Here is a 16,886-nt window from a genome sequence, read left to right as displayed (position 1 = left end):
ATAGCAAACACCAAGACCTCAGTAGCTGAGCAGGTGGGAGCAGGGTTGGTGGGCAGACTCTTCCTGTGATGACTACTCTTCCTTTCCCACTATGTATAGAAGCAGCATACTCGACTCCTATGGGATGCCTCATGGGAGCAGAGCTGTCTATCTGCTTTAAACCAGACTTCACTCTTCTCTCTTGTTCAACTTTTTCTTGTTTGACAGTTAAGGATGGATGTGGTAAAATGAGTGCAGGTTTATATATTGTATTTATAGACAAAAACTTGTACAGAAGAATCTATGTGGTTAACAGAGGTTGGAACAACTTCCAGGGCTTCCAGGGACAAGCACACCCTTCCCTCAATACACCGAGGAATCACTCTCCCCTGTAACTACTCCTCTGTTTGTTAAACTTATTAATTGCATCTGATACTCGGTCTGCGTCAGCGGTCGTTACTCATTAACTTCTCTGCCGAAACCAGTGTGTCAACTTGAGGTTTTACTATGACACTAAATGATTCCACTGGATCTGTGCAAGAGATCATGGGATGGACTCTGGTTGGGTTGAATATTACCCACCATTCCTTCAACAGAGTGAGCAGTAGGGGGAAAAGAGGGAAAGTCTGTAAGGAAGGAATATTTGGAAAACACAGAGGAAGCAAGCATTAGAACTCTCTTCCTACAAATTTGTCAATTATACTTCATATAAGCTGAGGAGTCAAAAAAAAAAAAAAAAGAATTACTTTGACTCCAGTAACCCCTCAAAGACGTTTTTGGTCATCTGACCTCTGCCGACATGCTCCAACTTCAAGGGAACAAAATTGTTGATATTATTTCTGAGGAAAGTATGAGGATGTGAGACGTCTATATTTATCTTCTGCTACTATTACAAAATCCTGTATTTTTATCAAACTGATCTCATTATGGGAAGAACAGAAGCTCTTGGTGAGTGGATAAAATTCAAGACAATACATTTTAATACCCTTTCTGAGATGAGGACACCTCAGTGACAAAGCCCAGGGTCAGAGGAGGGGTAGCAGGGGCTGTCTGGATTGGCCAGAGGCAACAAGGAAATGGTGTAGATGCCACAAGTATGGAGGACGGGCATTATGAAGGTACCCAATCAAGTATAATGGACAGAGACGAACTACTGAACCATGATCAACAGAGTTACCCTGCCTGTTGGGAGGAATATCAGAGGGAGAACCACTTTGCTTTTTTTGTTTGTTTGTTTCTTTGTTTTTTTAAAAAGTAACTTTATTGGAGTATAATTGCTTTACAATGTTGTGTTAGTTTCTGCTGTATAACAAAGTGAATCAGCTATAAGTATACATATATCCCCATATCCCCTCCCTCCTGCGTCTCCCTCCCACCCTCCCTATCCCACCCCTCTAGGTGGTCACAAAGCACTGAGCTGATCTCCCTGTGCTATGCGGCTGCTTCCCACTAGCCATGCATTTTGCATTTGGTAGTGTATATGTGTCAGTACTACTCCACTTTAGACTGTTCTGCTATTCACTAGACTGTAAGAGTGTCAGAAAGGTAATTCAAAGCCAAAGTGGTCTCCTTATTGAATTTATATCCATTCATTGTTTTATTTGCACGATTAGAGAAGGATCTACACAGGGTTCCCAGTACTGGCTCTGAGATAGGTTAAGAGGAAAATTCACACCCAGGATGGGTACTGTGACAAAGCAAGCTCTTAGCCAAGAAAGCCAAGTGGACATCTAATTGTAATCCCTAAATTACTCTTCTCTATGGCATGTTTTGACTTGTGATGTTGGTAAGCTCCCCAAATGGTTCCAGGGCTTTACTCTGTGTGTGTCAAATGGGGCAATAGCTTAAGCTTTCGCTGAAGGTTTAATAAACAGTCCTGAGATTCAAGTAGCGCCCAGGAGGCCTGAAGATACTAGCACATCGCATTGGCTTAATCAATTTACAGGAATTCAGTTTCCTTTCTTTATAATTAGGCTAAGATAGACACAGAAAGAGAGAGAGACTGACAGACTCATAGATAGAAGAGAGAGAAAATCAAGTGGTTAAGAGTAGGGGATCACGTATCAGGCTGCTAGCATGAGAACTGCAGCTCCCCCACTTCCCTGCATGTAAGCTTGTGCAAGAAACCTACACTCCCCAGGCTAGGTTCCCTTATCTGCAAGATGAAGATTATAGAATCTACTTCACTTTGCTGTTGAGAGTATTAAATGAGAGAACACATACGCAGTGTTTAAAAGAGTATCATGCAAACGGTGAGCGCTCAGTGAAAGTTAATTGTCACTATATATTTAAATATTTTTATTGGATAAAAGGCAGTACTACCCTGCATTTCTCTATTCATGCTCTTTGGGGCAAGTAAGCCTCTTCCGGTACAGAGGCTCTCCCAGAGAGTCCTATATTGATTCAACCCCGAGGCCTTCTCTCTTTCCTGAGATTGAAACCAGTGCCTCCAATGATACAAGGTCAAGAGTCTCTGATGTTCATGGTTCTCCAGTGTCACTAGCCCCCTTAACTTTAAGAGAGAATTCATGGAATTATGTCTTAATCACCACCCTAGGTTCTTTTGTACATTTGTATTAAACTATTAAATATTTCTTCTTAAGTCTCCAATCATTTATATATTTTTCTTACGATTTCATTTCAAAATAGTGTAGATTTAGCCGTGACAATTTGCCTTTTGGGTTCCAGCCTCTGAGAATCCAAACTTCAGCCCTCTCTGGGGCTGAATATCTCTTTTAAGTATTGCCCATGCTTTCATCTTTTAATGTACTCTTGGACTTGAAATGTTATAATTTATAAGTAGATGACATGTTAGGAAAAATAACCAGATTACCCTGAACAATTTATAGAACCAGGGCTGTAATAACTCTAGGGATGGCATTTTTGTCTTGAAGCAACTCAGAAAATGAGATGCGGGTTTATTTTTGAGAACTTCTGAAGAGGGAGATGTCTAAGTTTCCACTCGTGCTAAGTTCACAGTGGTTTAAAGACCATCTGACAATGATTCCTGGAGGAATGAGAAAAACGCTGAGCCTCAGACACTAGTGTGGTCACCTGACTCCCCCAGTGCTACTGCAGCCGGGAGGTGGAGGACAGGATGGGGGTGGGGGAACACCGATTCTGCAATTACCACAATAACTGAAACCAACCCAATGACTGAAGAAAGTCTCACTGTTTTTTGGACACGAATAGTTTAGACTTGCTGTCAATATTGGTCAGTGTTCTAAAATTTCATGATTTCACTTTAACTATTCAAGACCCATTAATGATTTTTTCCTAGAATTTTCAAAGTAAAGGCTTTCTGCTCCAAAAGTTCCTGCCAAAGGTTTATAGCTAATACTGAGTAAGATAACATCAGCTGATTGTAAATCACACTGCCCCGAATAAAACACATTTTGGATTGCCCTTTGTGGCAAGGATGATCAGCTCTCCTCTGACATCCACCCTTAGACACACAGCTAGACTACATTTCCCAGACTCCCTGTCGTCAGGTGAGCCATGAGGTCAAAGCCTATAGGAATGTGAACAGAGTGAGGTTTGCCATTGCAGGGCTGGGATTTAGAAGAGGAGCCACACCTCCTCAGGGTTCTCTTGCTCTTTCTGTAGGAGAGAAAGGAGTCCCCCAGTGCCAGCATAACCCTGGAAGCTCCACACTGAAGAGCTTCTGCCAGCCTGGTTTCCCAAAAGACTGCGTACAGAAGAGGTTCCCTTGCCCTGGGCTGATATATGAGTGAGGAATAAGCTTACGCTATGTTTAAACCATTACACCTTTGGGTCTATTTATTATTGCAGTTTAGCACTGAAGGGAGGTGGAATATGCCACCCCAAAGTATGTCACATGGGCATAAGGGTGAATTTGAGCTAAAGGCACTTGTAAAACAGCAGATGCAAAGGAGCACTTTAATCTCCCTTTTCTTCCTGAAAGCAGGACACAGAATCCCATGTAAAAGATGCTGTCCCGGTACCAGGAGAAAAGAAACCTTATCGCTGGAGATAGGAGTCAAGGCCAAGAGACATCTGTACAGACGTTGTTAAAATAACTTTATCTTTCTTTAGTCTCCCCATATATTTTAGTTACTTTCCCACAGTTGCCTTGCTTTGTTCAACCTAGTTTATAAACAGCGAGGCCTTGCCATTTCTTTGGGTCTTCATTTTCCTGTGGGGACTCTCATGGACGTGTGAAAACCTGTACGCTTTGCCCTTGTTGATCCATCTTATGTCAATTTCATTCTCAGGCTGGGCCAGAGAGGCTGAGAAAGTAGAGATCAAGTCTGGCTTCCCCTGCAGTATATCCCAACTAACTATATATGCCGTATTGAAAAATTAGGCATGCTTACTAAAATCACACAGGACTAGAGATACCTTAACTTTGTTTTAGTCCTTTTTAGTCTTATCAAAGGTGCTTTTACATGTTTTACTGCTTAGGAATCTCACGGTAACCTTTGACAAATAGCAACTCTAGGAAAATATCTATACATTTTTTTTAAATAGTACTGCAGAAAGATAAAGTCACAATTTAAGATAATAGGAATAAACTTAGAGTTTGAACTTCTGATATCATATAACAGAAAATTCCATAGAACCAGTAAAAAAAAAAAAGTAAACCAAGTTTCAATTTCAAACCTGAGTTAATAATAAATACACTTTGAAGAGTTACTTTTGTGGTCCCAATTACCAGTAAGAAATCATTATTAACATGATAATTGTCCTTACCTGCTAAAGAGGACATATTAATAATGATGCCACCTTCACCTCCATTTTGCTTGCTCATGTAATCCAAACCCAGGTAGGTTCCACTGATGACAGAAACCTAGTCCAGGGGCAGAAATGGGAAAAGCAACAGAGCTATTATACTCTATTAAAGAGTATAGCTCTGATAAAGAGCTATTATACTTTATCATACTTTATCATATGGTCACACACCACAGTTTTTATTGCTATCCCAGATACCGAGGGAGACTCCTGCACATGTTATCAATGAAAGGTTTCGAAGTGGCTGTGTTTTTTTCAAACGCACTGACTGAATTCTCTTTTATTTGCCTAAACTTGTAGAGCTCATCACATCTCTGCAAAACTTCACTTAGTTGCCTGATCTGAGATTTTATGATAAAGGTTATATTCCAAGTGTCTTGTTACTTTCACTAATCCTCAGCATCTTCAAGAATTCTGTACATTCTTTTTCTTTTCTAAATACTGGATACAAAATGTATTCACCCTTCTTAGCACATGGTTCTCTTGTCCAACTATTCTACATCCATCTGCTCTGTTTCATTCTCTTGGATCTTGGAATATGTAATAGTGGATACCCTTGATTTCCTACACAGTTTTCATTTCCTCCTTCTATTTTGCATTCGTGTCTACTTCTTCTGCATGTAATATAGAGGAAGGTGATCTCCCCTGTTTTAGTGCAGACAGTGATTAACCTATTTCAATCACAGAAATCCCATTCCCCTTGCCCGTGACTGGTTTAGGAGCCAAATGTGACCATTTCTGGCGAGACCTGAGAAGCAGTCCACTGGAGGTGGGGTCTGGGCTGGGGAGGGTGATGGAAGAGGACTCTGTGGAGAAAATTGTCATCGCTCTTAAGAAAACCAGGAAGAAATGATTGCGTTACTCCTTTCTCATTGCTTCATATGGGGGCGATGGCTGGAATGAAGTTATATTGATAGCATCTTTAAGAGGAAACCACCATGGTGGCTGGCAGACGGGAATGAGATCTGGGAGCTGCAGCGTCAAGCCATCCTGAACTCTGTGTCGTATGAGATCACATAGCCGTTGTACCCAGTTTGAGCAAAAGGCATTTCTGTTCCTTGGACATATGGTCTTCAGTAATGAAATCACTTAATTTTGTTCATCACTCCTGCAGCTGTCCTTTTGAAAGCTTACCCTGCTTTGCTACTCACATCCATGTATAGGCACCTTTTGGGTTTTATCCTAACATTTAAGAATTAACCACTGTCAAAATCAACTTGTGACATGAAACATATTTGAAACCTTGCATTCCCTTTTAGATTTAAGAACTCCTCTCCCTTCCAACTCAGACTTTTGAAAGGTGAAAATTTGCTTTTGACATCTTAATTCCTATGTCTCTCATTCTTTATAGCACTGCAAAGAAAATGATACAACAGATAATGAGATAACGAGTCTGAACCTCAGGGTATATATTGGTGGTTACCTTCTTTTTATTTTAAAAAGTCTTTTGGAGTCTTTTTGACAAGGATCCAGAGTTGCCTCTCTACCTAACAGTAGTTCTAGCACAAAAAAATGTAAGCTGAAGATTCTATTCACTTAAGCCATGCATCAGTTTGATATTAAGTAGGCTTAGGGAGAATGAGTAAAACCTGCACATGATTCCCTTTAAAAAGGAAAAACAAAACATTAATGGCTTATATAAGAAGGAAAAGAATGTAGATGGCTGAAATTACTGAAGTCAGTTAGATTCTGTGTGTTTCTGCCCAAGTCTCCAGCATGTCTGAACAGAATTTCTGTTTATGTGTATTGGCGCTACGCTTTTATTCTCAGGTATTTACAGCTTTGCTGACACCTGCTTTTGTGTTTTCAACATCTACAAGATGCAGCCAGATAGAAAATTTGGGAATGTTTTTAATTTTTTTTAAAAGCCAGATTTATTTCCTGGTTTTTGATGGAGAAGGCAAAGGATTATCTTGCCATCCATTATCAGGTTAAGAACTGAGTAACTTTTCAAATAAAAGGCTTCTTAGGATAAACCTGCAAGACAAAGCCTAAGGTTTTAGCTGTACATGTAAGAAATTTTCACCTCTTTTCCTTTACTTTGACAACCTCTTCCATATCCCAGATCATATATTAATGGAATTGTTAGAAAAACGCAGAATAAAAATGTTTCCTAAATATATTTGTGGCCTTTTGGCAATGCTTATACATTGTATAGATTGGGCCATTGTAATATCCAGGGGAAAAAAGAAAACAAAAATTACAGATATGTTCTTGCTACAGATACAAAAAAAGCTGGAATCTATAGCATTATTTTAGTCCATTTTGTAAAGGTATTAAAATTTTGTATTTGACTCTCAAACAAAAAAAGAGGAAAATCCAAAGTCTACTTTTACTTAGTGAGGATAAATGAAAATTCAGTTATTGACAAAGTGATATAATTAACACACGCTTACTCAACATTTTTAGTTACGAAGAGACAATTTTTATATGTAATACTGAAATTGTATAGTATTCCAAATGTTAACATACTTTTTTTTTAACAAGTTAAAGCATTCTATAACTTAAAACCACTCTCATAAATTCCTCTATCCTGGAAATAATTCTCTAGTAATACAGATAAATGGATAAATGAACTTGTTTAACTCCTCTTATTAGGCATAATGTCTTCCTATTATACACACATATATGTATATATGCTTCTGTAACATTTGTGTGTATGTGTGTGTGTATTCACTACGGAATTTTCCTAATCTGTCATTTCCTTTATTTAATTTCCCTCCAGTCTGCAGTTGCTTTTAGTTTATTTATGATTCTTGTGCTACACTGTAATTAAAGCAATTTTTTAAAAGATTCTGTCATCTAAATCATGAAACTCTGCCTTTCAGGTTTCTTGTTTTTTCTCCAGCCAGTTCTCAAGGGATACTAATATAGATGATCATTTTTTTCCTGAAACCTTTTCTCATCTTTTATTCTTCCATGTTCAATCTTTTAAAATTTCTGCGTATTTAGGGGGTAGATATGATTGTCTTCCCCCTCGCAGAAGCTGCTTATAAAATTTAGCAAGCTTTCCCTAACTATAACATTTCAATGGGATCTTTAGATATGGCAGAGTAGCAATAACAGAAAGTAGTTACTAATTTAAGGTGTAATCAACACCCCTGGGAGCCTAGAAAAAGGAGTACACTTGACAACACTGTTTCTATCCATTTCCTCAACTCTTCATTAGAGACAGTATAGAGCAGAGGGACCCACCTCGTTTAGAAATGAGATAGTGCGAATGAAGAAAATGTAGGTTTTTAGTCTCTGGACGAGAAATGCAATTTTTTGAGTGACTGCTATGTAGTAGCACCGTGCTGGATGCTTCATACAAATTATGGATTAGTGACGCTTAACCAACCTTAGAGGTAAGAGGATTACCTTCATCCTTTCACAAACTGGGAAATTCAAGATCAGAGACATGAAATAAAAGTTCATGAATTTTAAATTCAGGTCTGAAACAAATCTTTTTTAAAATCCCCAACAATAGCCATCTATTTTGTTTAATTTTTATTTGAATATACTAAAGGCGTCAATATAAGTTAGTCATATGTCCAAATTAGGTTGGAAGTCCCATCTGAGTGGGAATGAATTATTTAGGTTTATTAAAGCTTCAAAAAGTAAAATAAATACATTACCAAATGGTCTTATCAATATTCAGAGTTAAGTCTACCTCTGCCCAATGGCCAGACCAACCCTTGAGAGTTATACAAAGACTCATTCTTTCCTGAACATTCCCTGTGAGCCTGAGCAGCTATAAATAAGGCAGCTGTGGCTGACACACAGAGGAGCCTAGTGGAAACAAAAGACTGGGAAGAGGTTTACTGTATCTCTTGTGTGGGAAGAGCGGTGGGAGCTGCTGGCTGGAGAATAAAGAAAGGGCAAATTTGCTAAGGAGTAAAAGTGGAAGGACATATATACTGTTTGTCGTACACTGTTTGCAACACTGATGTGTTAGGAAACCATCCAAACATTGTACTGAAACACAAAAATGAATATCCACGTATGCAAAATATCATAGAATAGCAGTTTATTTTTCTAATACACTTTAATTGAACATCTGTGTATGCAAAACAACAATTTTCTGCCTTCAGAGAACTTACAGTAGAGTAGCATAAGTTATACATGTATAGAAATAATTCTAATAAAATTTAAAAACTGACATGCCTTATAAGGATGGTACAAACTATGTTGTATAAAATTTCAGAAGAGGGAAAGATACATGGTGAGGTCCTTTAAGCCGTTACTCTCTGACATGGACAAGAACATGGAAAAATATGCAAAAGACCACACAGGGAATTGTACAAGGAGGTAAATTACATCCAGAGCAGAGTTGAAAAAAATTATTATACAAACCACACACAAATATTTGCATTATACTAACAGAGATAATCAAGTTATAAGGATAATGATTGGTCAGACTCTAATCTACTTTTGCAATGGGTGTTGTAAGTAGGAGGGGAAGTAATTTGTTTTTAAGTTATATATGGGTAACAAAGGTTATAGCTTGTTCTTTTTATGTAATATTAAATAAATGTCATCAGTCCCTGGAGTTAAGCTAAGGAGTGGCCTTTGTCAGCAGAGTTCAAAGAAAAATAAAGGCCAGCTCCAGGAGAGTGAGTTGTAACCAAACAGGGCAAATAAAATTCCCGTCTTGCAGAATTTTCTATTTGCATATAATGCAGGAACTTTCCACATTGGAGCAGGTGTTAATTCACCTGTATATTTATTATATTAAAGCAAACATGCCCTGTCTGCTGGATGAAGATAGATAATTCGAATCCTATTACCTCTGAGACAATCTCTTCACTATTTTCATGTTTCATTATATTAACTCTAATCACTGCACATGTTTTCTGACAGCTGATTTCTCAGAAGAAAGGCACAGTAGGTGCCCATTATGAATACACTGAATATAGGAACTTTATACCCTAGGAACCTCTATCTATAAAATATCTGTAGTTTTACTGATGAAACTACAAATAGTAGCGATGTTCTAGGGAGAGAGCTGCTGTGTGATTTGTGCTTTTTCATTAGCATAGCTTGATTAAAAAAAAAGTCTTGTCACTTTATGTGGTTTTGGAGACGGGCATAAGTTTATAAAAACATGTTTTAAAAATTCCTGCAGTTTCCAATTGGTTGCATATTCCAAAAAAAATTATTTTAAATCTGGCAACCAAAGGATGTAATGAAGTATGGTTCATAATAAGTCAGGGGTAACCACCAAAGATTGCATATAAAATGTATGGTTTTCTTACCAGCTGAAGAAAATTAAAGTGATCCAATGGAATTTAAGACAAGAATGGAAAAAGAACATAAACAGAAAGAAAATTTAGTGAACATAAAGCATGAACTAAAGTGGAAGGAATAAGTCCTAATAGAAGAGTAAAAATAAATATGAGTGACTTAAATTCACAAATATAAAAAGCATTTGTTTCTAGATGTGATTTGAAAACTAAGATCTCACATTATACTGTTAGCAAGAGACAAAATTCACATAAAAGGTTACTTTCATTTTCAAAATAAAGAAATAGAAAAAGATACGCCTAGGTAAATGTGAATCAAAAGAAAACATAAGGTACCAATATTATTTCTGGAAATATAAAACAAATCAAAAATCACAGGTTGCAAATGGGGCTACAACTTTAAAAAATCAAAGATCAGTAAATTATAATCACCAGCCACTTATGTAGAATTCACACTGACAGAATGACTGAAAGAGGTAGGCAAGTTGACATTTGTCATTTGAGATATGACTACATGCTATTCAGAAACGGACAGATCAAGGAGATAGAAGTAAGCAAAGGAATAGCTGACAGACAAACCAAATAGAAATATTTTAAGAAAAGAAAATTAGGGCTTCCCTGGTGGCGCAGCGGTTGAGAGTCTGCCTGCCAATGCAGGGGACAGGGGTTCGAGCCCTGGTCTGGGGGGATCCCACGTGCCGTGGAGCAGCTGGGCCCGTGGGCCACAACTACTGAGCCTGTGCGTCTGGAGCCTGTGCTCCGCAGCGAGAGAGGCCGCAGCGGTGAGAGGCCCGCGCACCGCAATGAAGAGTGGCCCCCGCTTGCCACAACTGGAGAGGGCCCTCGCGCAGAGACGAAGACCCAACACAGCAAAAATAAATTAATTAATTAATAAGCTCCTACCCCCAACATCTTCTTTAAAAAAAAAAAAAAATTATAAGCTCTTATCATTTATAACAGAGAGAGACAAATATAAAATTAAATTAGGTATTAACTAAGCAAATGCAATGGTATCTTAGACATGGATATACCATGACAAAGTAAGATTTAGCCAAGAGATGTAAGTATGGTTCACAGTATGAAAATGTTTCATTTTATTTCACTACATTATTAGCCTAAAGTAGAAGAAAATCATAGAATTATCTCAACTCAGGAACAGCAGTTGTCATGTCTCTAAACACACACACACACACACACACACACACATACACACACACACACACACATACACACACACACACACACACACACACCCCACCAGAAAGATTTTGAGGGACACTTGACAAATAGGTTTTAAAGTTATTTTGAACTATAATGATATCCAGGAACACTTGAGACAAATTTTAGAAAGAACTGGAAGGAGAGTGTTTGTACTTTAAAATAGTACCTTTTGTTCTGGGTCAAAGGATTTTAGGCATCTGTCAAGCTTGTACCTTATCAAAGTGGTACTCACAGATTCAGCTTTCTTGTGAGTTAGGGTAATTCTCATTACTCCTATCAAGTTATTACAGTTAAGTCATTACTCATGAGAATGTCAATTCAAGTCAAACATTTATTGACTAAGCACTATCTTCAAGATACTGTGTTGATTACTGAGAGAAGAACAAAGAAAAACATCACATGGTTCCTGTTTTTAAGGAGTTGGATGTGGTGAAGTAGGGACCACTCCCTGTGCATTTATACACACACAGCTGCCCCTCTGTACTTTACATGTGCCTGCTTTGCGAGACTAGTAAGAAAGACCTTACCAAAAACAGGGTGACCCCATGCCCCCGCCCAGCTCTGACATTTGGCTTTAGCTAAAGTTTGTTACTAAACCCCAATATCTTACGTCAAGTCTGTTTATAAAATAAGATAATCAGCAAGCTTATGATACAATGAATAAAACAAATTTTATTTCCTTATTCTACATGTTTACAATTCAAGGAAGAGCTAAGTAGTCATCAAACATTGTGGGAATTACACACACTCATGCACACACACACGCATGCACACACACCGGCATTCAGGATAAAAATCTTAATAATTACAGAGTCCAACGGTCACTTTAGCCTTGTTGTCTGTTATAGTCCTGGAATTAAGATTTATTTTTTAAGTACATAAATTAAACCAGGGGTTAGAAATTTTTTTTTCTATAAAGAGTCAGATGGTAAACATTTCAGGCATTGCACATCATAGGGCCTCTGTCACAATTATTCGATTCTACCACGGTAGCATGAAAGTAGCCAGAGATAACATGTAAATAAACGACCTTGGCTGTGTTCCAATGAAACTTTATAGAAACTGAAATTTGAATTTTGTATATTCATATATTTCTTTTTTTTTCTTATTTTTTCAACTGTTAAAACATGTAAAGCCCATTTTTAGCTTGCAGGTCACAAAAACAGGTGGCAGGCTCATTTGGCCTGAGGGCCGTAGTTTGCCAACTCCTAAGTTACACAGTAAACGATGGTTTTTTCTGATATTTCCTTTTAATATTTTAAGACAGATTTATTTTCATAATTGAAAACCTCAAATGTCTTCCTATTTGTAAAAGGAAATGCTTTTTTTCCCCAGCTTTTTATAACTTCCCTTTTTCTACATTGTAGGTCATTGTATTGTTTCCATGAAAAAAAACCTTTTTTCCTTTTAAAACATTTTGTTAAGTAATTGTAGACCATGAACATGGCTAAGACGGCTTACCAAATTAATTTGCAGAGTTTTTTCCCAGTTTTTCTCATTATTCACTCCAGCATTATTCACCAAAATGTCCAGTTTTCCAAAGTGGTCTACAACTTTCCTAAAAGTATCTAATAAGAAAAAAAGAAAAAAGACATCATAGATACGTTCTTATTTTGCACAGACACATTTATGACAGTCTGTGCCCTGAAATGAGGTTTTAATTCATCCACGCTTCTCGTGAAAGTTATACTCTTAGACGGTGACTTCCTCCTGCCTTGCTTCTCAAGTGTGGTTTGTGAGCCAGCAGCATCAATCAGTATTACCTGGGAACCTGCTAGAAATGCAGAATCTGTGGCCACCACAGACCTATGGAATCGGAATCTTAACCATAATAAGATCTGCAGATGATTTGTATGCACATTAAAGTTCTGTAAGCAGTATCAGTGGTGTAAATTTTAGAGAACTGAGCAGCATATGCTAAGAGCTCTTAGAAGTCAGTCTGGGCAGCCAGCATCTCTGTCCCTAAGAAGTTACTGAAGCTCTGTGGCTTAGACTATGACAAGCATCCCTTTAAAAATAAGCCATATTTTCTTCATAAAGTGTCATATTAAACAGTTATGTATCCAGATCCATAATGATCATTTCAGTGCATTTGGATATCCTAGTAAGTCTATTTTTCATTCAGATGATTTTATTTGATTATTGTAACTTCGATGTTTGCCTTTTCTTTTTCTATTTTGACAGCTTTGTATTGCAAGTTTGTATAAGAACTGTGTTCAACTAAGGTCAAGTCTGCATAGATTCTGAGGTCTGAAGGTCCCTCATTACGTTGTCCAACCACATTTCCAGTCCTTGCCAGCCCTCCTTGACCAGTTAAAATTAGGCTTTACCCCTTGGTATTGAGAAACATTATTTCTCAAAGTAGCCTTTTACATAGTTCTATTGTTTCCCTGGGCCTTTTACCCCTGGTTCTAGTTCTATTACTTGAAACTATAGATAACAATTGTGGTTATTCTTCCAAATGATAGGAATGTGTTCTCGGGTCTTGGGTCCAACATATGGGTTCCTTGAAAAAAATAGATCCGCACAAACTTTATACTGATTGAAATAAAATTAAAGAATTATTAACAACCACCAGACATATTGAAGACGGCATGGACCAATTTGCCAAATGGATAAATTACTATGCAAGTTAGCTGCCAAAAATATTGCCAAGACTTTCTAATATGTACCCTTTACAGTACCTTTTACTGTACTGGAATGGAAAACGACAAAATATATAAAAACTGTTCATTTTTTCAAAGAACCTTTAAAATGCTTCTTAAGATCTCAAATTGATTCCAGAAAGGGTCCTCCAGTAGAAAAGATCTAAGGAATATTATTATTGTTAAATTTTGCATTTCATCTTAAATATATTCTACTCTTCAGAACTCCACATCCACCTTACAGGAAATTAGGTTGTCAAATATGGACGTCTACTTGCTTCTTTACTTTTCTTTCCTCTTTTGGTGTCCACTGTATTCCTTATACTCTGCCCTTACTGATGTATAACACACCAAATTATACATTGGTGTATTCTTCTTTATAACACACCACTGAATTTTGGGCTCAAGCAACTTACAGTCTATTAGTAACTCTTGCTGACATTTATATGCTGTGGTACTCTTTGTAATTTGCCTAAACTCTTCAGGTTGCATTTTTCATCTGTAAGTCATCTCCAAGAACTTTTTCACCTCTGTATTTTTATGATTTCAATGAAGTCTCTTTGGCCACATGTCTAAGCAGTTTTAAAAGTTGTAGGCAACATTAAATCCTGACACTGGAAGAGCCAATGCCATGTTTTCCTAAACTGCAAATAAATGCTGATGTCCAGACAACATGTGGATTTCTCACGACCAACATGCCTTCTGCTGGTCACTTACGTGTCTGGTTTCCTCCTTCACAATCACTTATCCTTAAGGAATGTGTTTACAGTCAAGGTACTAATTTTAAATACTGGGAAGCAAAACAATTAAGGTTAAATGTCACGTGTGAAACTACATAAATTCAGACAGAAATAGCTTTCAGATGATCTGTAGGGAATCTGTTCCCTGTTCCATCAGCATGGCTGTTGGGATTTGACATGACTTCATCCCTGATGAAAACTATCCTGTGCAATCAGCAAAACTTCATCCTCTAGCAACTAGCACTATGTTTACAGGTCTCTTCTACTCATGCTTGTAATCCATGTTATAGGTCTTTATAACATTTTCGGATTTTAATTATATAATTTCCTTTAAAACAATTTCCCTGAACCGCAGTTGGCTTCCTTCTAACATATAGCTCCATTTTCACTCTCTCACAGAACAGCCCAACATTTTCGAAAAAACACACATCCACGTTAAGAACAGAAGTACCAGAGTGACTTTTATGAAGATATTTTTGGTCCCTTGACTAAAGACGTGCCTAATAATTTACTTAGTCTTTCAAAAAAAACTTTGTGAAATACAAATATTTTATTTTCCCATTTTCTCCCAGAAAAATATGTATGTTTTTCATATAGATCTATTGGGTTTCTATATGACCAAATCTGTTAATTGTCTACACCAATTCTGTCCCTGATATTTCACAACTAGATTGGTCTATTTTAAGTGAGTAGACGGAAACAGGAAAGCATTGAGGAAAGTCTGGTAGAAACTTTTCTTCTGCAATTCTAAGACTACAGTACAGCTATTATTGTTTTTAAAATATCATTTCATAGGGGAAACACCAGAGAGAGCATGTGGTTAAAAGTATCCAGTACGTCTGTGATGACAACCCTTGACCTTTCATTCTAGTCCATTCCAAAGAGAAACACTGCCACATTTGATTGTCATTGGACTCTGTGACTTCCAGCTTTCTGGGAGTTGTTTGCCATACTCGCCTAGCCTACTTTGTCTTTCCCAGTTCCATCTGCAGGTTCAATCATTTAATAATTACTGTAGCAGCACCGTCTTGGAATACACCAAGGAATCTTGATTACATTCTGTGCGGCCACATGACTAAAATAAAAGGATTTCTCAAGCATGCTTGGCTTTTCTTGCCCCTTAGCTTTTAGGGCTACTGAGACGTCAGAGGAAACGTAACAGTCCCAGCTATCTCTTGCAGCTCAGAGGTAGCTGCTCTCCAGGAGATAGCCGGCCGCCCGCCCCAGGCTGGATCTCTGGCCGGGGGTTGCCTTCATGTTGCTGCTTACTCAAGGTACGCTCCGCGTGGATGGATGGATTCCCTGCCCTTACCTCTTAGTTGTTCCTGATCGGCCACATCGCACTGGATGAAGAGAGTCTTCTGAGGTTCAAACTGCTCATCCAGGGCAGCTTTACACTTTAAACCTGCTTCACGATTGCAATCGACAAGCGCTACCTACAGACAAGAGGAGAGGAATCGAGATCCTGCGCGGCTCTTGAAATAGACCAACAATAAAGAGACCACAGGACGCTCCTCTTTTGGACCTGAGATGGGGCAGTTTACAGTTCGGGATCTCTCCCGGAGCGTTCGAGGTCCGCTCGAGCGCGCCAGCCTGGGCAGCTCTGGAGACTGCACGGCGGGCACCGGGGGCTCAGCCTCGGTCGCTGCCCCCATCCCCCAGGGCCCCGGCTGGGGGAGCGGGTCGCGGGTGGGCCGGCGAGGTTCGCGCCGTGCGCCCTGCCTCGCTTACCTTGGCGCCCTTGAGCAGCAGCGCCTCGGCGGAGGCTCGGCCGATGCCCTGGGCCGCGCCGGTCACCAGCGCCACTTTGCCGTTCACGTGCATGTCGCCGCCTGCGCGCGGTGGGCGAGCTCGGCGTCTCCGCGCGGCCGCGGCTTTTAAGGACCCTGCGCGCTCGCGTGCTGCCCGTCCGCGTTCTCCTGCCAGTGGGCGGGGATGAAGCTGTCAAGCACCGCCGGGCACCCACGATTGTGTCACCTGGCCCTGAGCGCTCCGGTTCCGCGATCTTTGCCTTCCTGACTCGCAGCCAAGCCCAGATCAGAGCCCCCCCTCTGCCTGTGGCTGCCTGACTGGCGGTGGGAGGCACCAAGCAGAAAGGGTGCTCCCCAAGAAGTGTTCCCTTCAGTGCGCTGAAGACCACCCCACAAAAGAATGGTGGAGGAGAGGCTTGAGAGCCTGGATTCCTCCTCTGCGCCCAGGTCCTCCCCTCTCCTCCCCCACCCCCCACCCCAAAGAAAAATAAAACCGGGAAAAAAACCCACAAACAAACCCAGCAAACTGTAAAGCACAATTTTAGGGATGTTGCTTTTTTGTCTAAGTTTTTG

At 39.2% G+C, this 16,886-nt stretch overlaps 1 protein-coding gene across 1 annotated transcript in view; it reads right to left on the bottom strand.

The window, feature by feature from the left end:
• Window positions 1-16,675, bottom strand: part of HPGD (15-hydroxyprostaglandin dehydrogenase) — a 28,711-nt gene extending 12,036 nt beyond the window's left edge. The window contains exons 1-4 of the mRNA XM_060015284.1: window positions 16,294-16,675; window positions 15,875-15,998; window positions 12,639-12,745; window positions 4,693-4,789 (exon numbers count right to left, since the gene is read on the bottom strand). Coding sequence (XP_059871267.1) covers window positions 4,693-4,789; window positions 12,639-12,745; window positions 15,875-15,998; window positions 16,294-16,386 — 421 coding nt within the window. The 5' untranslated portion in view covers window positions 16,387-16,675. The remainder of the gene's footprint in view (window positions 1-4,692; window positions 4,790-12,638; window positions 12,746-15,874; window positions 15,999-16,293) is intronic.
• Between the last annotated feature and the right edge of the window lie 211 nt (window positions 16,676-16,886).

The sequence above is a fragment of the Delphinus delphis genome, chromosome 6 (genome assembly GCF_949987515.2).
Source record: "Delphinus delphis chromosome 6, mDelDel1.2, whole genome shotgun sequence".
Lineage (NCBI taxonomy): Eukaryota > Metazoa > Chordata > Mammalia > Artiodactyla > Delphinidae > Delphinus > Delphinus delphis.
The sequence above is the reverse complement of the archived record's forward strand: the minus strand, read 5'-3'. Positions and strand labels throughout refer to the sequence as shown.